Source organism: Schistocerca gregaria, chromosome X (genome assembly GCF_023897955.1).
Source record: "Schistocerca gregaria isolate iqSchGreg1 chromosome X, iqSchGreg1.2, whole genome shotgun sequence".
Lineage (NCBI taxonomy): Eukaryota > Metazoa > Arthropoda > Insecta > Orthoptera > Acrididae > Schistocerca > Schistocerca gregaria.
Window position 1 is genome coordinate 198,211,834 of NC_064931.1, and position 27,917 is coordinate 198,239,750.

The 27,917-nt window shown below is 36.7% G+C and overlaps 1 protein-coding gene across 1 annotated transcript in view; it reads left to right on the plus strand.

The window, feature by feature from the left end:
- The window catches only part of LOC126297845 (O-acyltransferase like protein), a 359,960-nt gene that overhangs the window by 309,114 nt on the left and 22,929 nt on the right, over positions 1-27,917 (plus strand). Inside the window, exons 7-9 of the mRNA XM_049989097.1 lie at positions 4,333-4,493; positions 19,222-19,390; positions 21,589-21,782. Of these exons, the coding sequence (XP_049845054.1) occupies positions 4,333-4,493; positions 19,222-19,390; positions 21,589-21,782 (524 nt within the window). The remainder of the gene's footprint in view (positions 1-4,332; positions 4,494-19,221; positions 19,391-21,588; positions 21,783-27,917) is intronic.

The window sequence follows — 27,917 nt, forward strand, 5'->3', positions numbered from 1 at the left end:
CTCTTAAATGGTAACATAGTTACAAGAATCTGTCATACAGGAAGAATTAAGGTTTTCTGGGATGGCTCAAGTACTATCTCAAGAAATGATCTTATTGCACATGACCCTTTCAGTTCACCCTAAGTAGCATGTCATTAATAGGTTTATGGACACCATGCAGTGGAAGGTGTGTGAAGGGGAAGAGGGTGTATCAGTGTACAACACATTCTCTCAATCAAAAAGCTGAAAGTGCATTCTTAACTGATAATTAACACAAGTTAAAGTTACATGCATCTCCTACTGCAAAGACTGCAGCTTCATGAACCAGGTTCTGCAGGTACAGAATGTGATTGTCTCCACCTCCAGCACACAGTGAGTAATTACTCAACTTTGGGAATTGACAGTGAGTAAAGAAAAGTATCACAATATGCATTTGGTGTGTTTACTTGCATCTCATTCATCATGTTGTTGATGCACCACAGTAACCACTGATGGCAAAGGTGTAGCCACCCCAGTTCATGTACCATATTGGGTGGAATGTTGCTGTCAACTGAGCTCTGAAATAATACTTGGGTGTTTGATGGCTAGCAGAGAAGGCAGAGATGGGCCAAGAATATGCAGCATTACTCACAAAAGTACTCAGGGCTCCTGGTTTTGACTGAAATAGAATGTCTGAAACAGAGTCTTCAACATTTCTATGACAACTGAGGTTGTAACTTTTCCAGACTTTACCAAAGTTTTGAAGGCTATGGTGTTACTCCAAATGACTGAAAGTTGTGCCAGGCAGTAGAGGTAACCACTAGTGCAGTTGAATATACAGCAGGCAAAAAACCTGTTCAGGGCCTTGAAATATGAATATTTGTCATACTTAAGTAAGTGTTTTTGTAGACAAAAATATTCAAGTGTTAACAATCTACTTTCACACCCATAAAGCAGCAGCTATTACCAATTTTTTTCAATGGTTGGTTAAAATCCAAAGTCAGAAGTAGAGCAATCTCTAGTGGTATCAGTAGTAGTTATAGTTGTCATTGTTTTATTCAACTGTAGATCATGGTTTACAAATATACTGGACATTTCTTGGTATTTACATTTTAAGAACAGCAAAAAATATGTAATTCGTATATACAGTAACATACATACTTACAGGTCTAGTTTGACAGGCAGTAGCCTTATGGTAGGAACCATCCTGGCATTTTCTTGAAGTAATTTAGGGAAACCACAAAAACAGTAAGTTAGGATGCACAGATGAAGACAGGAACCTCCATCAGTCTGAACATAAGGCTAGTCAGTTTGAAACAGTGCTTCTTCATTTGATTTATGCCTAGCGCACAATACTGTTGTACAAAGAAGTTATCTGATAATACAAAAGGCTAGTGCTACACTGTTCATTCATTTATCACAATATGACAAATATAATGATGTACTGAAAATAAATAGTAATTAACTCTTGAGTGGGTGTGACTGTCACTGAAGAATATAAAATGAGTTCACTGAGGTGAAAATGAAGTCTACATATACAATCATTTGGACAAGAGAACTACCAGACAGCAGGAAAAAAACCAGTAGCTATACGTTTCTAGACCGAGCGAGGTGGCGCAGTGGTTAGCACACTGGACTCACATTCGGGAGGACGACGGTTCAATCCCGTCTCCCACCATCCTGATTTAGGTTTTCCGTGATTTCCCTAAATCGTTTCAGGCAAATGACCAGATGGTTCCTTTGAAAGGGCACAGCTGATTTCCTTCGCAATCCTTCCCTAACCTGAGCTTGCGCTCCATCTCCAATGACCTCATTGTTGACGGGACGTTAAACACTAACCACCACCACCTACGTTTCTAGCATCTATAATACTCATCAATAGAAGTAAGTGAAAACTTTCCAAGGGATACCTCAGTGCATTGACACTTCTATACTTCTATACTAAGGCTAACTGGATAGATACAATTTTTGCCATGTAGGTACCATGCAGAGTGTAGAACCAAATGTATGAAAATTTTAATAGAATTATGGTTTGTTAATGGAAGCACAGTGAAAAAGTTTTACACATTTACTGCTCTGTAGCTTGCCCAGAATTCAGGAACCTACATTTTATATGACTAAAAATTGATATCAACTGTGTAGCACTTATCTTCAAAGAAGCATACTGTGACTATTGATATGTGATATTAACTTTCCTTAAGACATGTACTACAAATTACTGTGTATAAGTATGTGACAGTACATGCATCATGTTGTTAAAACCAAATAATGACACAGATGTCCACCAAATAGAAGAGGATTATTCTGTGGAAATTCAGTCTACTAAACAAACTGCAGTGTCTGCAGATCACAATAAAAATATGACATTTACATTGTTAAATCTTGGGGGTGAAGTATTCAGTGAAAGAACAATATGCAGTTATGATTATGCCCTAACAGGTATCTCAAAAATTTAGGGAGACTTCATCAAAACATGCTGAAAGGCGGGAAGGAATGAATGAATAATGGAATATTACAATTTAACACCATGTCACTGTCAAGGTAATTAGAGTACTATTGTAGGCATACCAGGAATCCATCATGACATGTTCAAGAAACTGTACTAGCCTTACCCTAAGTATTATACATAAACCATGAAATACTGAACTTGAGATAGCTGGACAGAGATTTTTAAATTTGTCCATTCTGCATTTGAGTCTAGTGTCTTAATAATGAGCCCAATTTGTTTAGCTCCATAAGCTAGAAGAAAACAGGACAGTATTCACTATCTTAGTTACCACAGATCATGTCATAATCAGTAATGACATAATGAGAACCTGTTTCCACTCATAGTTAGATTATAACTGCACAAATTAGTATTCATAAAGGAAGGAAGCTAGAGTTTTACATGTTAAAATTACACTGATCAGCAAGAACATTATGACCACTGACCTGCTATTGATATAAACCCATCCAGGTGACAGCAGCATCACCAGGTGAAGAATGACTGCAAGTCACACACATGCATGGGCATGTGTAGAAAGGGGACGATGAATGATCTATCTGAGTTTGATCATGGTAGACTGTGATGGCCCAGAGGCTTGCCACGAGCATTTTGGAAACTGCATGACTTGTTGGGTATTCGAGGAGTGCTGTGTTGAGTGTCTACAAGACATGGCAAAACCAAGGTGAAAACATGTCCAGATGTCATGGGGCTGGGTGGCCACCCCTCATTACAAATGATGCCCATTGTAGACTGGGCAGACTAGTATAAGAGGACGGGTAGTGAACTATGGCCGAACTTACATCAGACTTTAATGCCGGGAACAGTAAAAGTGGGTCTAAACACACAGTGTAATGAATATTCCTAATGATGGATTTCTGCAGCCAATGACCCATGCATATGCCAATGTTAACACCATGAAATTGGCAGCTATGACTAAAATGGACATGTGACCATCGGCACTGGATGTTGGTGCAGTGGCAGAGCATTGCATGAGTGGCACAGCATTGCATGCTCTGATGAATCCCGATACCTTCTTCATCATGAGGGTGTGAATCTGTCATCTTCCAGGGGAGCAGCTTCTTGGCACCTGCACTGCAGGATAGAGACAAGCTGACAGCAGCTCCATTATGCTCTCGAGAACACTGATGTGGGCATCCTTGCATTCAGTGGAACTCACGCAAAGCACCATGATGGCCAGAGTGTCAAACACTGGTTGTAGACCACATACATCCCTTCACGATGATCATGTTTCCTAACTGCAGTGGAATTTTTCAACAAGTTAATGCACCATATCACAAGGTCAGGAGTGTGATGGAGTGGCTCGAAGAAGACGGTGGCAAGTTCCAGTTGATGTACTGTCCACCCAGCTTGCCAGATCTGAACCTGATTGACCACATCTGGGATGTGATTGAATGTGGCATCAGAGCTCATTGACTGCTCCCCGGAATTTATGGGAATTAGGTTATTTGTGTGTGCAGACTTGGTGCCAACTCCCTCCAGCGACCTGCTGAGGCCTGGTTCAAATGGCTCTGAGCACTATGGGACTTAACATCTGTGGTCATCAGTCCCCTAGAACTTAGAACTACTTAAACCTAACTAACCTAAGGACATCACACACATCCATGCCCGAGGCAGGATTCGAACCTGCGACCGTAGCAGTCGTGCGGTTCCGGACTGAGCGCCTAGAACCGTTAGACCATTACTGAAAACCAGATTATGACTATGTGCAATGACATAGAATCATTAAATGTATACATCTTCCCTCAGTCCCTGTCTTCTAAGACTTATTTCTGAACATACTTAAACATTTATTTGATGCTAACAATACATTTTATAAATTAGACATATCTCCAATGATATTGTTATTTATTAGGTTTGTTTTCATGCAGCAAGTGGGAGAGATATGGACAACTTTAGCTCGTGGAGCCAGCTTATACACTGAGCCTTTTGTAATGTTGAGTGGACTTCTTACATCCTACTCATTTACAAAGGAATTTAACAGAAACAAAAAACTTGATCTTCAGAAAGAATATGCATCGAGATTGTTCAGGTTTGTCTTTTAATTTAATATTCTAGTGTGCAATAGGATATCTTATTTCACCAAAATGGTAAAACTGTATAATACTTGTATTTATAAAGATACACAAAATTCTTTCACACATAATTTAACTGTATGAGCTAAGGGATGATGATGTTACTAATTTCTCTATTCAACTTCATGTAGTGTATAATAAACAGCTTGAAATTTGCAACCATTTAAAGCACTCAAAAGAGGAAACACAGTAAAAATATTCCAAGTATTTTAGTAAACTTTTAGTAAACATATTTCAAAGTATGTATGATAAATTAGTAGGTATATCAGAATTTCATATGGCAGCACAAAAGCTGAGATATATAAATGTGTCCACTGTCATCCACTCTTTTTCATATATATGTATTTCCAATGTTATTGGTGAATGACATACAACAATACATGTTTGTTTCTGTGGTGGTGGTCATCTTCAGTCCAAAAACTGATTTTATGCAGATTTCCATAGTAGTATATCTTGTGTAAATTTTGTCACATCTATATAACTATTGCAATCTGCTTCTACTTGTATCTGTTTAAGGCTGTTGATAAATACAATATACTGTTTGAAACAAAACATTTATTTAAAACCGCTAAAGTATGACAATATTGGAAGAGCACATCAAGCATCCAAACTAAACAATGCACCACTGGACCAACCAAAGAGATTCTGTAATGACAAGTGACAACTTTCAAAGACTATTAATTATTAAACAACAGTGAAAACTGATATTTTCATACTGTCTTACAATGTTTTATACATATATGAAGCAGACACTATACCAGTAAGTTCTTTCATCATTTGTAACTTCACAAATGGTAATCCTTTGGCAGAATGTCTGGTGCCTGTCTGCTGATTGGTGGATAATTTACTCTAATCTTCTTCTACAGGGTGTCCAAAAAGTCTTTCCCTGATTACATAAATTGATAACTGAGGCTAGAAGTAAGATACAAATATGAAACTGGTGTCTAATTTTTTTACAAACTGTCAAAGTTTTTTTCACACATCAGTAAACTTGGTCCGCAGATCATGGTCGTGCGGTAGCGTTCTTTGTTCCCGCACCCGGGCTCCCAGGTTCGAATCCCGGCGGGGTCAGGGATTTTCTCTGCCTCGTGATGACTGGGTGTTGTGTGATGTCCTTAGGTTAGTTAGGTTTAAGTCGTTCTAAGTTCTAGGGGACTGATGACCATAGATGTTAAGTCCCATAGTGCTCGGAACCATTTGAACCACCTTTGGTAGCACGTAGCACATCTAGGCGATATTCAATTTCCATCCACACATTAGCCAACATCACTAGAGGGATCAATTCAACGACTGTGTTTATCCGTTGCCTTAGGGTTTCTAGATCTGGTACATGTGTTCGGTAGACCTCGTCCTTGACATAACCCCATAAAAAGAAGTCTAATGGGGTTATGTAAGGAGAGCATGGAGGCCAAACTGTTGGCCCATCACGACCAATTCATCGCCCAGGAAAGATCATATTGAGATAGGCATGGACGTCCAAACCCCAATGAGGCGGTGCACCGTCTCACTGAAACAAGACATCGGGGTGATACTGAAGCAGCTGAGGAACAGCATACAGTTGCAACATGTCCAGATACACTGTAGATGTGATGGTAGCCTCAGCGAGGAAGAATGGCCCGATATTTCGATCGTGCAATAGCGCGCACTAAACAATCACCTTTGGACTGTCTCTGGTGCACTCCATGACCTCGTCGGGGGGTTGCGAACGCCAAATGCGCACATTATGGCGATTCACTACTCCACTGACAAAAAAAGTCGCTTCGTCAGAAAAGACACTTCATCTGAGATAACCATCATCGTCCTCAATACGTGATAGCATTTCGACTGCAAAGTCATATCGACGTGTACTGCCATTGGGCAACAAGGCCTGAACAATTTGCACTTTGTATGCATGAAACAATAAACGTTTGTGTAAAATGTGATGGAGAGAGCTTTTTGGCATCTGTAATTCACGTGAGGCCCTGTGCACTGATTTCTTCGAACTTCGCAGAAAAGACTGCCTTACATCTTCCACACTGTCTGCTGAGGTTCTTGGTTGACCAGACCTCGGATGGTCAGCAACCAATCCTGTGTTCATGAACTTCTCATACCAGGCTTTAATGCTCTTGACATCAGGTGGATTCTTTCCAAATGTTGTCTGGAAGTGTCCCTGCACTGTGGTTGGTGATCGTGTGTCATGGTACCACAGGACACACTGTGCCTTCTCCTGATTGGTTAACATGGCTTCTTGGGCACTGAAACTCATCCACTACTTATGTACTGTGAACCTAAAACAGAAATAAAACTTTGACAGTTGTAAACAATTCGACACAAGTTTCATATTTGTATCTTACTTCTAGCCTGAGTTATCAATTTATGTAATTAGGGAAAGTCTTTTTGGACACTGTATAATGGTTTGGTGACTGTAATGACACCTTTCCTATGTGCTTTGTTCATTCATAAATCTTTATCCTTTAATAAATTAGATAGCACTTTCAGTATTTATTTGCAAAATAGGAACTGATGACTCATCAACAGCGGCAATTCCTTTATGATGTCTATCTAATGAGATAAGTGACTTGCAAACTTTACTTGCAGCTAAATATTCTGCCTCCATTGAAGAAAGAGCAATACACTGCTGTAATTTACATTTACACACAGCTGGACCTCCATAGAATTTGAGTAGAATGCCAGTTGTTTATCATCTTGTGGCTCTGTCTCCACCATGATGACCACCACTATAAGCTTCAGTATTATAGTTCTAATTCTTCTCAAATTTAATGCCACCCATAATTGTTGATTTAAAGTACTTGAGTATTCATTTGAGCAATGCAAAATGCACCTGTATTCTTGATGCAACATTAACAGCATATGATAAATCTGGTCTTGTACCTTGTGTTAAATACATCAGACATCCAAGCATTTCTCCATAGAGTTCAGTAGTATTAAAAGGTGGTGACTCATCTGGTATCCATCAGTATTCTGTTGCTAAATATAATGGTTTTGTGTCCATCATACCACATTACTTTCAAATTCTGTTCACTTATGAGGACTGATTCATTTCATTACAGTTGTCAGATTTATTAATTTGTAAGTAACTTTTTCTAAAGTGATCTGAAAACATTTGCCCAACTGTTCAATAAATTTAATTGTTATATCAATAGTGCCCATACAGACCTGGATCTAGAGGGGAGTGGCGGAGGGTGGGGGGTTGGGAACAAACTGGGGTATCTGCCATGGGTGGCAATTTCAGGGGACACGAAATTCATAATCTTCAAGAAAAAAAACCTTGTTTCACAAAGCGCCTATCATTCAGTGGTTGTTACTCTATCGATTATTCATATGATTTTGACATGTATCCCAGTTGGTTTTTGAACACATTCTAAGTTGCTTTCTGAACGAATCGTAAATTGATTTTTGGATGTGTGCATAGTGAACGTGATGTTTCTGTCAGGGGAATCCCCATTGCCTCTAGAAATTAAAAAAAAAAAAAAAACTTTCCCACAAACAAAAGTGGATGGGTTTAAATGAGCTAAGCCGAATAAACCTGAACGGGTGAATGCCAATTGCTGTTTCCTTATGTGGTTGATTGTGTGAGCAAATGATTAGCCTTGTTATAATTATTTGCAGAATTCATAGATTCAAATTACAAGAGTGGAAACAAATGCCTAACAGGAATAATGTGTAAGAAAGATTACATATTATCTTCTTGATGTATCCAAGAAAACAAAATTTTGACAGAAAATTTTTTCCAGATCGCTACAGTCTCCAGTTCTATTCTAGGAACAGTGCGGAAAATGCATCATATGAACACATAATAATGCTAACTTGAAAATAAACATAAAATAACTGAGCCTGTGATCCTGGCAGGGTCAGCGAAGTCAACTGGAGAATAAGTTTTGACAATGGCGGGAAAAGTTATAGAATTAGTGATGACAAGATTGTTAGAATGAGGGAGAAGAAATGGGGACATCACACAAATTATATTGAAGAATATTATGATTCCAAATTTATATAAAAATTTGATACTACTACTTTTCAATATCGTCCTTGAGAAACTTGAGTTTATGAAAAAATGTGAAACTATTTCCTAACGTAAAACTTTTTGCCTGTAGTAGGTCCAATAGGCATTTGATATTGGTATTTTGTGAATTATGCTCTCTTGTGTTATTTATGTAAATGAGATACATAAAAATGACCATTTGTGCCAAAATGTCTCCCTTCTTTGACACGTGTTACAATTGCTGCAATATTAGAAAGGCCTATTTCATTTTATCTAGTAGATAGTGACAAAATATACGTAACTAAATCGAGAAACCACACCAGTCTTAGGTACTATTAGCATTGTCAGCGTTTTGATTTTTCATGCAGCATAATATTTGATTAACATTAAGATAATTGGTTGTTTCACAGAAAGGAAGGCACTGTGTAAAGCCGTAGCAAGATCAGAGAGCAAAAAATGCTGGGGCCTAAGGATTGAAGAAATGTGTACTGCCTTGCTTGTCTATTATCTTTACTGGTTTTATGTTTCTTATATTTAATTCTGTCACACAAAACAGAAAGTTATTTGCTAATGGGCAATAAAGAGTGCAAATCTTCTGAAGAGCTCTTATTCTTCAGGCCACAAATAATCCCACCAAGTATTAATTGTGAGGGGTACCCTGGCAGACTGGGACCAGGAGAGACACCACAGGACATTTTAATTCCCACTGTCCTGAATATAGATCTGATAGCTTCCATTACAAAATATACATGTTTGAAGTACACAGAGTGAAATACAGTGACATGAGATAGAAGAATGCAGTGTGAAGAGGTCTAGCACTGCAGTTTGGCACACTTACGATTAAATAACATGCCTTACATTTCCTTATATATGTATGTTTCATATATCAAACTCTTCAGAAATATATGTGCTACAAAATGAACATATTTTTGAAAAATCTTTTTTTTATTTTTGGCGTCCTATCTCAAATGCTCTCGTTTGGGGCAGGGGGAAGGGGAGGGGGGGGGGGGGGGGTGGCAACTACCAAGTTTTTGCCCCAGTTTAGAAAAATTTCATAGATCCGGGGCTGAGCCCATAGCCAATCCAATGTCAACATAAAACATTTCCATCATAGAACATACATGGGCCTGAACAGTTCTTCTGTAAACTGCAGTCACTAAGAAATTTAACAAGGCATTCATACCAACAATCTGAGGGTTGCTTTAAGCCATACAACCTCTTCAGCATTTTATATACACATCCTGTATCATCAAAGTCCTCTGGTGGATACACGTAAATATCCTCCTCTCATTATATCAAATTATATTTTGTACCTACCATGTTGAATTGAAACACTCAGCATGGCTCACATTGTCTCGAATCTTGCTTCAGGGCCAAATGTGTGAACATAATCTTTTTGCCAGCAATCGAGCGTTATATTGAAGTGCTTCAGTATTTGAATTTAATTTTGTAGAAAAAAGCCATTGATTTTCAATGACCTTTTTTGTTTTAGTTTTTTTAATTATTCCTATTTTTTTCTTCAGAAAATTTATTTCTTCCTCAATTGCTTTCTTCCATTTTTCAGAATTTTCTGACTGTACTACTATTTTACAATTCCTTGTTGTCTCCCAGAGAAGCACCATTCTTGGTTGACGGGTTGAATCTTCAGAGTAGCACGATGATTTCTTCAAATTTCACTGTTCATGTACATTTTGGCTCCATTTGTCTTCATTTCATCTTCCCAAGTTGCTTCCTCACTGTCGTACAAATGGTCGCTAACCCATTCATTACTTAAAACTACATCTTGGTTCATAGAATCCCATTGACTATCCTCTTCAAAATCGACATTTTCATGTTCAGTTTCTGTAATATCTTTTCTTCTGTACCTCACACATCAACAACCCTTTTAGTCCCTTGAGTAAGTGGTTTCTGTAATTGTGTGCAGTTGAATTTTATCTCTCTTCATACATACACTTTTTTTTCAAAAAAATAAACACTATACCCCCAATCATCATAGTCAGTCACATTTATTTTTGAAAATTTAGCATCAGTCTTCTTCCATTTTTACATGGAATACTAGCATAGTATTCAATACCAAATATCACCAAATCATCAAAACAACCTTCCTCCTTCAAAATATCTCTTTTGGAGTTATCTTCAGTTTTTGTGGGTCCAGTTTGATTCAGATTGTTCATTGGAGCCAAAATTGCCTCATTCCACAATACTTCCAAAATTGCCTCATTCCACAATACTTCTGGTAGGTATTCAGCATAACAGAGCCAAAAATAGCAGGATGCTATTTTTCCATTCAGCAACTCCATTCTGCTGAGGAGTATATTGTGCAGTAATTGAAAGTTTCAGTCCATTTGAATCAACAAATGTGTGCACATCTTTATTATTGAACTCCTAGCCACCATTTGAATGTAACTCTATCACAGTAGCTTCAGACTGAGTCTTTATCATTTTAAAAAACAGTCATAACTCTTTTCATTTCATCTTTGTGCTGTAAAATATACATGAAACTGAAACTGGAAAAAATCATCTTTAAAGACAGCAAAGTCTGAAAATGATTTTCTTACACTGGTCTGCAAACATCTGCATAAACTAATTCTCCGTGTTTAGTGGGTTTCTGCACTCATTCACCAAATTACTAGCATATGATGTTTACCATAGATGCACCCCTCAAAAAAGCTCCTATCGATTGTTGTCCCTATACTACAGTCCTTCAAAAACTGGTACACATAGCCTTTATTTGGGTGACTCATTTCCCCACACCATTTCTGTTAAGTAACATCAGTTTCACAACAACACAAGACTCTTCTTTATCAACCGGTATTGTTTTTGTAAAATGGCCACAACTTCTCATCATTTCCAGCATTTTTTTTAACAGGAAAAAGGTTACATGATCTGCCTGGACAAAACTAAATATTTTCGAACTATTACTCTGTCAATTTCTGTCCACCAAATATATGTACATCAGTTTGACCCATACCAGACACTTTAATCTGTACACTATTTTTTTCACTATCCATCTTCCTTGGAACTTGAAATGGTTAGTGTGCCAACCAGGTTGATTTTTTATATGCTATGTCACATCATTATCAACATATCACTCATCACAATCCAGCTTGTTTATATCTATAGAAATATTGTTGTCTCTCAGTATTAAAACATTCTTCTCAATTTTTTAATTATATATGTGCCTACAATTTCTAGAATATCCCATTGATATTACATTAGTTGACAACATAGCACAGTCTTTTCCTTTGTCTATATTAAAATGCTCATTTCATCAATGGCCCTTTTCTTTTTTACATCTAAAACAAAGCAAACCTGTGTTACATTGTTTTGGTAAATGAGCTACTTTGCCACATGAAAATCATTTTCTCTCTTCATTTGTTTTATAATGAGATGTTTTTGGTACATCTACTTCAGATGTAGTTTGTTAACATTCATCTTTGACATCACTGCTGTAGCATTACTTTCATCATCATGATCTGTTATTCTGAACTCATAATTAAACACTTTTTTTGTAATGTAGACCATGTTTTCTCTTAAGCATATAAATATGAACTCTCTGGGCAAAGTTTGCAAAAATCGAGCACAAAGGTCACTGTCGACCGTTGTTGATCAGATTGTCTAACAAAAACAGTAGAGTACGTATTTCATCAAATTTCGTTAGATGGCCTTGTATACCAACAGATGCTTTCCAGACTATGTTCTGAAATTTGCATCTAAGCAGATCGCTGTTTTTAGGGTGAGTGAACATCATAAACCTTATGCAACTTATCCTAAATTTATTTGGCGGCCTTGCTTTCCCCAGTGTATACAAAAGGCCTGGTGTCAAGCAACAGAATTAGGCACTTCCTTGCCTTTGCAGTGGTCTTGGTGCATGTAGCAAGACTGGTTTTGCAGTTTTGAGCACTTTCATCTGGTTTAATCATTTTATCTTTAGTGACGTCACAGATTTCATCATACTCTAAAACAGTTCTCATTATATTTCTACAGTTCCCTAATTTTCTTGATGAGTGAGCTTTTCAATTTGCTGTCTTGTCTTTTGCACTTTTATTACGTCAAGTTATCATCAAAGTCTATTACAACTGCCACATTATATGAAACGTTTACCAACCATCTCCTAACATGTTCATAAAACACCAGAAAACATCAAAAGTGTAACCATGTTTGAAGAACACATCAAACATATGAAGCACAACAACACAATGAACCAGATGAAGTATTTCTATAATGACAAATGACGAACTTCAATACACATTACCTCAGGATATGTCCTATCCACATAAGCTTTCTTACAGGTGCTTGCACAATAAAGATATTTTCTCAATAATTTCATGTCAATACCCTTTCATTAGTTATCTAACCTATCACTTTAATTTTCAGCATTCTTGTGTAGAACCACATTTTGAAAGCTTCTGTCCTTTTCTTGTCAGAACTGTTTACTGTCAATGTTCCACTTCCAAAGAAGGCTTCACCCTATACAAATACTTCCTAAAGCTTAAATTTACATTACATGTTAACAAATTCATTTCTTTTTCAGAAAAGGTTTATTTGCTATTGCAAGTCTACTTATCCTAGCAAAACTTACAGTCTCTCTTCCTAACCCACTCCATGCAATATCACCTAGTTTGATTCAATTACACACAATTATCCTTGTTTTACTTTTGTTGATTTTCATATAATAACTTCTTTTCAATGAATTATGCATTTGATTTAGCTGATTTCCATTTCTAACAGAATTACAATGTCAGTGCCAAACCATAAAATGTTTATTTCTTTTCCATGAATTTTAATTCTTTTTTCAAATTTGTCCTTGGTTTTGTTTGCTACATTTTCTGTATACAGCTTGAATAACACAGCAGATAGACTATAATCCTGGCTCATTCCCTTATTAACTACTGCATTCCTTTCATGTCCTTCAACTCTTACATCCTTAGTCTGGTTTCTGTACAAGTTGATAAGTTATTGATAGACTTTCAATCCCTGTATTTCATTCCTAAAACTTCATAATTACATTGAGTTAGGTCCTGCCACCTTGGCCAAGAGCCAAAAAAAAGAAGGCCACCTACAAAAGCTGTAAGTTCAAGTTCATCCTTCTCTAGTCTAGTATTCAAGATCTGTTGTGGGGTTAGTACTGCTTTGCATGCTCCTACGTTTCTACAGATCCTAAACTGATCTTCCTCAGGTCACCTTCCATCATTAGTTTCATTCTTATGTGAACAACTTGTGTTAGTAGTTCACAACCATGTCATTAAACTAATGGTTTGGGAATATTCACACCTGTCTTCTTTGGTACTGCTGTTATTACAGTATTATTAAATTCTGGTGTTATTTTGCCTTTCTCATGTGTTCCATGTACCAGGTAAAACAGAACTGAAATCTTTACTTGCTATTGAAAGTCTTTGTATCCTCTTTACTTCTACCATCAGCAGTTTATTTCTGCACAAGTAACAAAACTTGTCTACTACTTTCAGTGTCTCACTTCCTAATCCAATTCATGCAACATCAACTGGTTTGATTCAACTCCACTCCAATCTCCTGTTTTTAAGGACCTCTACAGTTCTGAGGGAATGTCATCTACTCCAGGTGCCTTGTTTCAGCTTAGATCTTTCAGTATTTTGTTTAATTATTCTTACAGTATTACACTTCCTATTTCATCCACTTCATGTTCTCTTTTAATAACATTATCTTCAAGTTTCTTTCCTTTATTTGAATCTTTTATATATGCATTTCACCTCTCATTGATCTCTTCTTTGCATGATTCTTGCTTACCATATAAGCTTTGATGTTCATACAACTGCTTCTCTTTTCTCCATAGGTCTGTTTAATATTCCTGTATGTGGCATCCATCCTTGCTATATCCATACATGCTTCTGCAGCTTTACCATTCTCCTATAGTTACCCTTTTGCAGTTTCTTTCAATCTCATTTAAGACATCTATATTCCATTTTGCTTGTTTGTTTTAAATGGAATCAGAGGGTGATCTCCAAAAAGGGACATATGTCAAAGTAGCACAGAAATACAATTTCAGCATCTCTAAAAACAAAGACCAAAGTAATGACTTTCAGAAAACTGAGCTAGTCTGGGCTAAGACTGCTACTGGCAACAAAACAATAGGTCAGGTCAACACATTCTTATACCTTTATTACAAAATTATCTTTACATCATACCATTATCTCACTTTAAAGTTGCAAAAATTCCAGTTGATGTACAGCACAGTCTAGAAGAAGGTTCAGAATAGTAGATGTGTGTAGTTGTAAAATGCTTCAAAGTGCTTGCAGTGCCAATATTACAATGTGGAAGTGAATATTGTAGAACTAACTAGTCAACAAACCAGAAAAGTAGATTTGAGAGAAGGCTTGTCAGAAGCATGGCATAAGAAAAAAAAAGTGGATACATAAGAAGAAAACTGAAAATATTTAACCTTAATCAAGGCAGAAAAAATAAAATATTACATGATAAGCAAGGATGGAGCTAGGATTCCAAAGATGTTGCTAAATACAAGCTTAAACATTGAACAATGAATGATGACTGGTCCAGAGGGAGATGGTCGACCAAGAATTTTGAGGGCAGAATAAAGCAGGAATGGTTTAATCATTAGTGGTGCCAATGATGATGATAATGATGAATCCAGAATACTTTTGAAGACCACCAACAAACTCTATATATTTCTCAACATTCTTGATGTTTTTGTTGTGATCCTCAGTCTGAAGACTGATTTGATGCAACTCTCCCTGATGGTCTATCCCATGCAAGCCTCTTCATCTCTGAATAACTACTGCATTCTACATCCATTTGAAATTGCTTACCGTATTCATCTCTTGGTCTTCCTCTACAATTCTTATCCCCTACACTTCCCTCCAATACTAAATTGATGAGTCCTTGATATCTCAGAAGGTGTCCTACCAACCTATCCCTTTTGCTATTCAGGTTGTACCACAGATTTCTTTTCTCCCTAATCCCGTTCAGTACTTCCTCATGATGATGTGATCTACCCATCTAATTTTCAGCATTCTTCTGAAGCACCACATTTTAAAGGCTTCTCTCTTGTCTTATCAGATTATAGTCCATGTTCCACTTCCATACATGGCTACATTCCATACAAATACTTGCAGAGAAAACTTCCTCACATTTAGATCTATATTCAATGTTAACAAATTTCTCTTCACCAGAAACACTTTTCTTGCCACTGCCCATCTACATTTTATATCTTCTCTGCTTCTACAATCACCAGTTACTTTGCTGGCTAAATAACAAAACCAATCTACTACTTTAAGTATCTAATTTCCTAATCTAATCCACTCAGAATTAGCTGGTTTAATTTAACAACATTCCGGTATCCTTCTTTTGCTTTTATTGATGTTCACCTTTCAAGACACTATCCATTCCAGTCAACTGCTCTTTAAAGTCCTCTGCTGTCTTTGACAGAATTACAATATTATGGGCAAACCTCAAAGTTTTTATTTCTTGAACTTTAACTCCTACTCCAAAGTTTTCTTTGATTTTCTCTGCTGCTTACTCAATGAACAGATTGAATAACATCAGAAATAGGCTAAAACCCTGTCTCACTCCCTTCTCAACCACTGCTTCCCTTTCATGCCCCTTAACTGTTATAAGAGCTGTCTGGTTTCTGTATTACTGTAAATAGCCTTTTGCTCCCTGTATTTTACCCCTGCTACCTTCAGAATTTCAAAGAGATACTCCAGTCAATATTGTCAAAAGTATTAGCTGAGTCTACAAATGTTATAAACATAGGTTGGTCTTTCCTTAATCTTCTAATATAAGTCATAGGGTCAATATTACTTTATGTGTTCCTACATTTCTCTGGAATCAAAACTGATCTTACCCAAGGTTGGCTTCTACCAGTTTTTCCATTCTTCTGTAAAGAATCCATGTTAGTATTTAGCAGCTACGACTTATTAAACTGATAGTTTGGTAATTATTATATCTTTCAGCACCTGCTTTCTTTGGAATTGGAATTTTTGTATTATTCTTGGAGTTAGAGGTTATTTTGCCTTTCTCATACATCTTGCACATGAGATGGAAGAATTTTGTAATGGTTGGCTCTCCCAAGGTTATCAATAATTCAGATAAAATGTCATCTGGTTCCAAGGCCTTGTTTCAACTTACATGCTTCACTGAACTGCCTAATTCTTCTTGCCTTATCATGTCTCCCAGCTCATCTTTGTCTACATTCTCACCAGTTCTACCTATTGGCTTTACGTTCATCTCCCTTGTATTTTTTTTTAGCTCCGTCTTTCAATTGTTATATACTCTCATATGCTTGTTTTTTACATGGGCTCTATTGCTATATTTGACTTCTTTGTTTTGGTTTATGTTCGTCTTTGAGCATCTATCTGATGTTTGGTATCTGTAACTTTGCATTATGTATGTACCGGTATTCATTTCACCACATAATCTATATTTTCATTACTTTATTACATCATTTGTTTTTTCTTGTCAGATGCAGTCAGTGTGGATTTTTTAAAATATTTCTCTGTACTAAGACTTTGGTAACTACTACTGAGAGTCTTTTTCACCCCAATTCTTCCTTTTGCATGACTTGAGCATCACTTTTACTTTCATTATTCAGTGTTTCCTTGATGAGTTCTCATATCTTTGTAAACACATGTTGTAAGTTACATGAGTAAAAATATGTTTGTATGTTTGAAGACAAAAACTGCTACTATTAATTAAATGTTATTATTATTAATTTATTATTATTTATTATTATTATTAATTTTTAATTATTTATCTTTTCAAAATAACAATGTGTATGATGTTGTATATACTGTACCAACCTGACTTGTCCTGCATCATTTGTGCAAAATATGTACCTAAACACAATTTACAGGACCAATAAAGAAATATAAATACAAATACAGATTTAAACAATCAAACAGAAAAAGTTATTGCTCTTAAAGAGGTATATGGCACTATTCAGTAGTTACAATTCAGTTGATGTGTAGCACTGCAACCAACCACAGAAAATTCTTTTCTGCATAACATAGAGCTGATTATTTTTGTTACTGACAAAACCATTTAAAGTGTCATTTAAATTTGGCTTCGAAATATTGAGATGCAACAACAAAGAATTTATGATGTTGTGCATTATTATACAACAATTCATCTATGTTGTGTTATTTTGGGGGACCATTTGTGACTCAAAAATTATAATACTGTGATTTAATTTTTTTTCTATTAATTCACTTTTTTAAATATTTTATTGATTTAAGGTTTTTTCTTAAAAGTAAATTATATATTTCTGCATCTTAAGGTATTATCTTGGCATTTATGGAAGAATAGAAACTCAAGTTCCTTTTTTGCAGCTGTTGAAATTAGCTGTATGTACAACAAGGATAGTGTTTATAGTTGACAATTGTGTAATATTTAAGCTGCTGTATTCTACTAATTTTTTTAATGAGATATGTTGATATATTATAAGGCAACTTACTGCACACAAAAAAGCTGTCTCTGAGGCTAAAAGCAAGCCATAATACACATATATCATTGGTTCATAAAGCTTATCTATACCTACATACAACTGCATATCTCGACTGTTAGTATATCTTCACTGCAAGCAGCCAGGCAAAAGCTCTTTAATACTAATTACCCTGGCAGCTACCAACAACAGTGTTTCTTTATTTCCCTGTGAGTTACATAGTTGACATCAAGTGAGAAAGAACTACACTATATAATCAGTGAACAGTAGACTGAGAAAAAATTTTCATGTATAGGCCACATGATTATTTAAACAATTGTGTATTATGATAAAACGTATGTTTTTTTGGTCATCCGCTAATGAAAACTCAAATATGTAGTAACTCACAGAGTATTAGATCTAACTTGAAAACTTCATTTTTGTTTCTTTGCTAGAATACTTAAGATCCATTATGTCCTGTATATTACAGCTGCTGCCAACTCCTTGAAGATAGTGAGCTGTTGTAAATTTTCTATGTTAATTTTATCCTTTAAGAGCCACTATTACAGTACATTGTGTTACTCATGTTAGCCATTCTGTGGCGCCAATTTATGCAAATTTTATTTGAATAGTACTGTGACTATTTATCCAATGCCCATTAAGATCCAACTGGATGTAAACTCACGTAATACTGCAAAAAATTATTTAAAACTGAAACTGGTTCTGTTTCACTTACAATATGAAACTAACAGGCATTTTTGTAGCTCCTCAAGATCTTTTACTATTGCAGAGTCCAATTGCCTGTAAGTGCCATTAGGATTTATGAATAACGCATCCATTTTCAGCAATTCATCATAAATCCAAATCTATAATCTGCAGGAATTTTTGAAAACAAAGTATGAAGTTTTTTTAGTTATGTGACTTTATTATTGTTTTATACTGTTGCAATCATTTAATACCTACAGTTATTTTTAAATAACTTCATTGTGCCAGGAAAACTGTAACACTTTACTAACTAGTGTTTAATTATAAAATTAGTAAATGAGTTCAAAATGCTATTGATACACTACATACTATGTTTCAGAAATATTTGTTCAAGTTAGTATTTCTGTAACTGAAATTCATTTGATGTATGGCATGTGAATCATGAAATCCTAGGAAGCAATAACATTAAGAAAATTATTTTACTAGATATTTTGATATTTCATACATAGGGGGAGTAAATGATTTGTAACCTCTGGAAACATAAACATAATATTTATTTCAGTCTCTGTTAAAATAACTGCAGGTTGGTGCCTAATCTTGCCACAATTATACTTTTCTGTACTTTCCTGCTTCCTTGGATGGGCTCAGGACCACAGTGGAATCTAGTAGTGCGTCACCATTCAGATATCTGTAAGAAAAACTGGTGGCGTAACTTGCTTTTCATTCATAACTACTTTGGATTTGAAAATATGGTAAGTAAACCATTAATGTTGACCTTCTTAATATATTGATGTCATTAGTACAAAAAATGCACTGTTCAGTCACATTAATGTGGTGACCTGTCAAAGCCTGAATAACCATCTTTTGCAGTGCAGACCCTGCAAGACATCCAGGAAGAGAATTATTGAGGACCCACGGCATGAACAGCCTGATTGAAGAGGTCCCACACATTCTCAATTGGGTTTATGTATGGGGAGTTTGGTGGCCAGGGGAGTACAATAAACACAACATGGTGGTTCTCGAACCATGTACGTACACTGCAAGCTGTGTGTCACATTGCAACACAGTGCTGCTGATCGATGCCATTGTGCTGAGGGAAAACAAACTGCATATATGGATGGACATGGTTGCCAAGGACAGATGCAAACTTGTGTTGTTCCAGCATGTTTCCGAGAATAACAAGATCATGCAGGGTATGCCCTCCAGCAAGGACCCTTCTGATGATTGTGGCAGGGTGCTTGCTTTCACATGTTTCATGCCAACGGCCATCTCCCCCATTGAGCATAAAACATGTTTGATCTGAAAAGACCACTTATTGGCACTCAGTGGACATACAGTTGTGGCACTGGTGTGCAAATTCCAACCATCATCACCGATGAACAGCAGTCAGTTTGGGTACACGAACCAGGCCCCTGCTGCTGCAATTTACAAACTTAGCCATTTCAGAAATGCTTCTACCCTTGGCCTGAAGGGCACTGATCATGTTCTTTTGGACTTCAGGTAAATCACTCCATCTCCACATTATGACAATGACTACATTGTTTTCTGTGCCCTCAGACGTGCTTTATACACCCACCATTACTAGTAATGCCACCTGGTTTCTGTGAGTGGTTAATGTATGTCAATGACAAACATAGGCAGTGGTCCCATTAATGTAACTGGACAGTGTATATGTAACTTCTGAGATTTAATGCAGAGGTGACAGCTTCATTTAAAATATCTTGTGCATGATAATCGAATATTTCATAAGTTTGAAGTTGTTCTTTAACAAATTTGATGTACCCCAGCCTCCTTCCCCCTTATGACTGTAAATGAGCAATTACACTATTTCTTATTACCTCATGGTGGATAAATGTTAAATCCTAGCCTTCCACCCTCTTTCATCTAGACAGTTATATATATTTCATTCCACAATAACTAAGTCCACTTCAATAAAAATAATGCTCAACATTTAATGTTATCAGATCTTGTTTCACATGTAAGTTGGTTCCAAAGTGATTACTATTGTTCCTACATTAACTGAAGTTATCCTTGTTAAATAATCCTACATGGAATTTTACAAAGGAATGAAGTTGCAATTGACAACATGTAGAGCTGAGCTAACAGTAAGTACATTAAGGCACATTTATATGCTGGATCTCAATTTGGAATTAGCAAGTTCGAATTTTAATGGTGGAAGCAGTTTTCACCAACAACAGTTGGACAGTAAGGGGGTGGGGAGGGGGGGTGGGAGATACATACTGATGTATAGTTACTGATTACCAGCCTATACTTTGGTACCTTGGGCTCATTTTTGAAACTTCCTGCACTGTCTCAGAAATTTCATTCTGTTGCTTGTAATTTGTTCATGAGATGGGGACATGAAATTTGGTGACCTCTTGGAAATATTTTGAGAGGGGTAAGTTACCTACTGGTACCAGATTTCACACTCTTCTGAAAGCAAAACTTCACTGCACCCTATTTATATTGAACACAGTCATCTTAACAAAACAGGTAAACATAATGGAAAAAGCTCACACACCAAGAAGGAAATGTGCCAGTCCGCATGAAGGAAGAAACCCTTTCTAATCTAAATATTCAAAGATCTCCCAGTCAATAGATAACTCTCTTGTGTTTCACTAAAAAATGTGCAGAAGGAATAGTGTATAAATATGTATCATTACCTGAAAAGGGTCCACAGATGTGGAGCAGTGGCAGCAATTGCTCCACAATTAGGTTGGTAAAAAATTACTATTGCAAATAACAATTGCATATATCAAATTAGCTTGTATCATAAATCTTAGAGCAGCATGCAATTGCTGAAATGCCACAAGCATTAATTTGTCAGAATAATGATAGCAAAAAATCTTCAATAAATATTTACTCACATGTAGCACTTTTAAAGTATTAAAACTTCAGTTTACTAGACTTGCTGAATCGCAGTTGTTTACCCTTATTTCTATTTTCACAGTGCTTGACACATACACATCATGTGGGAATAGATACACAATTATTTGCCATATCTCCACTGCTTGTATATCTTCTCTGGAAGTGGCCAAGAAAAGGCTCTTTAATACTAATTTTACTGGCAGCTATATCAACATTTCTTCGTTTTTATGTGACATACACAAGAAGGCTCACCCACTTTGTATTTTATGGAATTTCGTAAGTATTGCTCAGCAAATAGTTAATAATATTTCCAAAAAGAAATATAAAGAAACCTATTTATAAGTATTTGGCCACTGAAAAGTGCAGCCTAACGCCATTTATGACTTATTGTTAACATTTATAGCAAAGTCTACTTTTTCTGTGTAACCAAATCTATGTTATTAAGTACATTTATGGAAGTGTTTGGATAATTTTCATCCTACTTGAAGTTTTATATATTTTAAATTCTAATCACATAACTGATTTGACATTTCTGTCATTGCTTCATTTTATCTCACTGTAATCAATATGCTTAAGTTTTTGTGCTGAGCTCTAACATCTTGATACTTCCCAGCACACCCTTTCTTGAATGTTATCACTCTATTGTATAGTACTGTTTTTTGTATATGTACATAGATATCAAATTTAATTAATATCTCCATTTAGTTATCTCACTCCTTTAACATATTAAAACTTTTTTTAATTTTGTTTCTCTATATTACAATATGTCATTAAAATGTACTTAAAGCTTTAAGGTCTTAGTTTGATATTCAGTAAGTTTTTAAGGTTTCAATATTTTTTTCACAGCCCTTTAAAAACTTGATTAGTTACCTACTTTTCAAAATGGGTAAAAAAACAGCTTCCTTGAGTTAATAAACAGCAGCATTTGTAAACATTTTTATTAATATCTGAATAATTTAATAAAAATAGGCATCCCTTTAACACTTTGGTTTATAAAAATTTGAAATTACTACTGCTGTAATTTTTAAATATGGTGATTGTGATTAATAGCTTCTTAAAGGAATTTGGTGTCTCATTTAAAATGACACTTGATTCTATTGTTCTAGACATTCTGTATAATTTTTGGGGTATGTGTACCTCAACATTAGATCTAATCATTAATTAGTTGAATATAAAAGGCAGTTAGTCTCAGGAAGAAAGAGAGATTCAAACCTAAAAGAAATTAATGTAGTTGTTCTAAATAGTTTCGTCCATGGACACTCCTTTTCAATTCTGCCTCACTTCAGTTGCATCATTATTCTTAACTTTGTTTACATCATCTCATTATATTGTAGCTGTGAATCATGCAACCCATGAAAATTAAATTCTGCATTGAAATGGTTCTCCTAATCGATTTTTAAAAAAATCTAGGTGAAACATGAAATCTATTGGTATTTGCTAAGGATACAGAAACCGAATCATTTAAAAGTGAAGAAATTCATGTTCACTATTGACTAAATAAGGAATATGTTGATCATGCCTCTAAAAGAATGTTGTGGGTCGCATATTTCATGTGAAAACTGGAGATATACTTACTAATGATTATCTTAGATGGACCTTCTCACGAAATAAGCATCAAACGAAAAAACTACAAAGAATGAAACTCATCTAGCTTGAAGGGGGAAACCAGATGGCACTATGGTTGGCCCGCTAGATAGTGCTGCCATAGGTCTAATGGATATCAACTGCATTTTTTAAAATAGGAACTCCAGTTTTTATTGCATATTCGTGTAGTACATAAAGAAATATAAATGTTTTAGTTGGACCACTTTTTTCGCTTTGTGATAGGTGGTGCTGTAATAGTCACAAATGTATAAGTGCATGGTATCATGTAAAATTCCGCCAGTGCAGACGGTATTTGCTTTGTGATACATAACCCATGTTAAAATGGACCGTTTACCAATTTCGGAAAAGGTCGATATCATGTTGATGTATGGCTATTGTGATCAAAATGCCCAGTGGACATGTGCTATGAATGCTGCTCAGTATTCTGGACATCATCATCCAAGTGTCCGGACTGTTCACCGGATAGTTATGTTATTTAAGGAAAATGGTTCAAATGGCTCCAAGCACTATGGGACTTAACTTCTGAGGTCATCAGTCCCCTAGAACTTAGAACTACTGAAACCTAACTAACCTGAGGACATCACACATATCCATGAATGAAGCAGGATTCGAACCTGCGACTGTAGTGGTCGCGCGGTTCCAGACTGTAGCGCCTAGAACCGCTCAGCCACTCCGGCAGACATTTAAGGAAACATGAAGTGTTCAGCCACATGTGAAACGTCAACCATGACCTGCAACAAATGATGATGCCCAAGTAGGTGTTTTAGCTGTTGTCTCGGCTAATCGACACATCAGTAGCAGACAAAGTGTGCGAGAATTGGGAATCTCAAAAATGTCAGTGGTGAGAATGCTACATCAACATCGATTGCACCCGTACCCACACCGAGGAAGAATAATTAGCCTCCATTTTATCAATGGCAATCTAAATGGTGCAATGTATGTTGATTTCCTATGTAATGTTCTACCGATGTTACTACAAGATGTTTCACTGCATGACAGAATAGCGATGTACTTACAACGTGGTGTCCAGCACATAGCTCGCGTGTGGTTGAAGCGGTATTGAATAGCATATTTCATGACAGGTGGATTGGTAGTCGAAGCACCATACCATGGCCTGCACATTCACCGGATCTGATAACCCCGGGTTTCATTCTGTGGGGAAAGTTGAAGGATATTTGCTAACGTGATGCACCGACAATGCCTGACAACATGTGTCAGCGCATTGCCAATGCATGTGCGAACATCACGGAAGGAGAACTACTCGCTGTTGAGAGGAATGTCGTTACACGTATTGCCAAATGCATTGAGGTTGATGGACATCATTTTGAGCATTTATTGTATTAATGTGGTATTTTAGGTAATCACGCTGTAACAGCATGCATTCTCAATAATGATAAGTTCACAAAGGTACATGTATCACATTGGAACAACTGAAATAAAATGTTCAAATGTACCTACATTCTGTATTTTAATTTTAAAAAAACCTACCTATTAGCAACTGTTCATCCAAAATTGTGAGCCATATGTTTATGACTATTACAGCGCCATCTGTCACAAAGCGAAAAAAGTAGTCCAACTAATACATTCATATTTCTTTATGTACTACACAAATATGTAATAAAAATTGGGGGTTTGTATTTAAAAAACACAGTTGATATCAGTTTGACCTATGGCAGTGCCATCTAGCAAGCCAACAATAGCGCCATCTGGTTTCCCCCTTCAAGCTAGGCAAGTTTTGTTCTTTGTAGTTTTTTCGTTTGATGCTTATTTCGTGACGTATTTGGCCTGGTCATGATCACTGGACCACCCTGTATACCACTGAATGCATCTGCAAAAATATATCTTTATGTGGCACATAGTTCAGAAGAAATTGTGTCACAAACACTGAGGTGCATGGAAAACTGCTTCATCATGATGTGACATTATAATTTATTAGTTATTTATTATTAACTGTAGTCACAAAATAATTTGCAGGCAGTATTTATGTATACCATTGAATGTACTTGCAAAAATATATCCCTGTAAGACATATAGTCAGGAGATATGTCATCATATACACTGAGATGCTTGAAAACGTAACTGCAGGGCACAATTTGCAAGAGATATAGCTAAAATATGTGTACAAATGTGTGAAGTACGTTAAATATAGGTAAAATATATGTGACATGTATGAACACAGTCAAAGCTCCTCCTAAACTCCTGGATCAATTTCAATCAATCTTGGTACACACATTCCTTACTGCTTGGAAAGAGATACTGTGGGGGTGAGAGTAACCAGCTTCCTATTGAGCTGGGGATGATAACATGGCCACAGAAAGTGATGGAGGGAGGAGGAGCTGGACCGACCAACAGGGGGAAGTAGGAGATGGACACAGATAGGGGGAGGAGCAGATTAACAGAGAGAGAGAAGAAGAAAATGGTCAGAGTGAGGGAGATGAAGAAATGGACAGAGAGAGAGGGGAGGATGATATGGAGAGAGAGATTGGGGGGGGGGGGGGGGGGGGGAGTTGGACTTTATTCAACCTTCTAAAAAAGTAACATCATGGCAGATATACACTGATGATTCAAAACATAATGACCACTGCCCACCATGAGTGTAAAGTGCCTGACGTGCCGTAGGATCGTTAGCTCCGGGGTCTGGTGTGATGGATGTAGTAACTTTTTTCATTGGGGCGACTGTAGTGGCGTGGGAATTGGGAAAATGAGCGAGACTCATCAGTGGTTCTGTAGGCTATGCAGTAGAGATAGGAAGATTGTGGAACAGGAGGGGAAAATTGCTGCCCTTCAGGCTGAGTTAGATGAGGCTAGGCGAGAACTGGGCAGGTTAAGGGGGGAGAAGGGTAAACAGGGGTGGGAAGTGGCAACAGGCATGAGGAACAGGCCAAGAAATTCTTCTGACCGCTTTGTTATTAATGTACAAAATAGGTTTGACCTGTTGCCTCAGTCAGAAACTGATGAGCCTCTCACAGAAGTAGATGTACACAGGGCTCAACAAGCTTTCAGCAGCAAATTGATTAAGAATGTAGGGAAGTCTGCAAAGAGAAAGAAAGTCTTGTTGCTAGGTAGTTCGCATGCTAGGGGTGTGGGCCAACTTCTGCAGGATGAATTAGGGTTGGATTACCAGGTCACAAGTTTTTTCAAACCTAGTGCTGAACTTGGGCAGGTTATAGAGGATTTAGGTTCACTATGTAAAGGTTTTACTAAGGAAGACACCGTGGTTATTGTGGGTGGGCCGGGCAACAGTATTGACAGAGATCCGGGGTACAGCATAAAGTGTGACCTGGCAAAGATTGCATCGGCATCGAATCATACCGGTGTTGGGTTTGTGTCGGTTCTGGAGCGCCACGACCGACCTCATTTGACCTCTTCTGTCAGGAGAGTTAATTTGGAGTTGGAACGGCTACTTGGATCTGGTGCAGGGTCACACATTGGTGTGGTTCCTGTTGATTCACTCTGTAGGTGGGACTATACTAGACATGGCCTACACCTCAACAGGAAAGGGAAGGGTAAACTGGCTGGGCTGATAGCAGGAAATTTAAAGGGGGGAGGAACTACATCTCATGGTGGAAACTCTTTTTTAGTGTAAGATCAGTGTCCAGTGGGAAACTCAGCCAGGCAAGTACTAAAGATGTTAAAAAAGTTCAAGATACTCACAAAAGTAAAGTGAAAAATAATGTTAGTATATTTCATCAAAATATTGGGGGATTGAAGAATAAAAGTACTAAAGATGTTAAAAAAGTTCAAGATACTCACAAAAGTAAAGTGAAAAATACTGTTAGTATATTTCATCAAAATATTGGGGGCTTGAAGAATAAAATTGATGAGCTTCTGCTTTGTTTAGAAGATATAGAAACCAAGAATGTAATAGATATACTATGCCTGTCTGAGCATCACATTGTCACTGATATGCAAAAGGTTAGCATCAATGGGTACAAATTAGCTGCACATGTAAGTAGAGATAATATGATGAGAGGAGGAGTTGCCATATATGTCAAAAGCTTCCACAGTGCAAAAAATTTAGAAACTAAAAAATTTTGTGTAGAGCAACATATGGAAGCATGTGCCACTGAACTTAAACTAAAGGATGGCACTTTCATAATTGTAACAGTGTATAGGTCCCCCTCAGGGAATTTCCAGCTATTTCTGGAAAACTTGGATGCTTTGTTGTGCTATCTGTCAGACAGGGGGAAGCAAATTATCATTTGTGGGGATTTCAATGTTGATTCCCTGAAAGAGTGTAATAGGAAGAATGACCTTTTAGTATTACTCAGTTCTTTCAATTTGAGCTCCGTCATTGATTTTCCTACTCGGATAACAAAGAACAGCAGTACATTGATAGATAACTTTTTTATAGACCAAGATAAGTTTAAGGACATAAATGCTTATCCTGTTGAGAATGGTCTTTCAGATCATAGTGCACAGCTTGTTACAGTACATGACATAGCTCCATGCAGTATAATAAATCAGACTTTCAAAGCAGTGCGTTCAATTAACAATATAAATATTGCAAACTTTAGGGAAAGCCTACAGCAGCTAGACTGGGATGAAGTGTATAAGGAACCCGATGCAAACTTGAAATATAACTTATTTCACAATACATTTTTAAGGGTATTTGAAAATTGTTTTCCCAAGAAAATAGTTAAACATAATTCCAAGAAAACATATAAAAAACCTTGGCTAACTAAAGGAATAAGAATATCTTGCAACCGCAAAAGAGAACTGTATCTAACAGCAAGATGGAGTACTGACCCCGAAATTGTTCAATATTATAAAAACTATTGTGCGGTACTAAGAAAAGTTATTAAA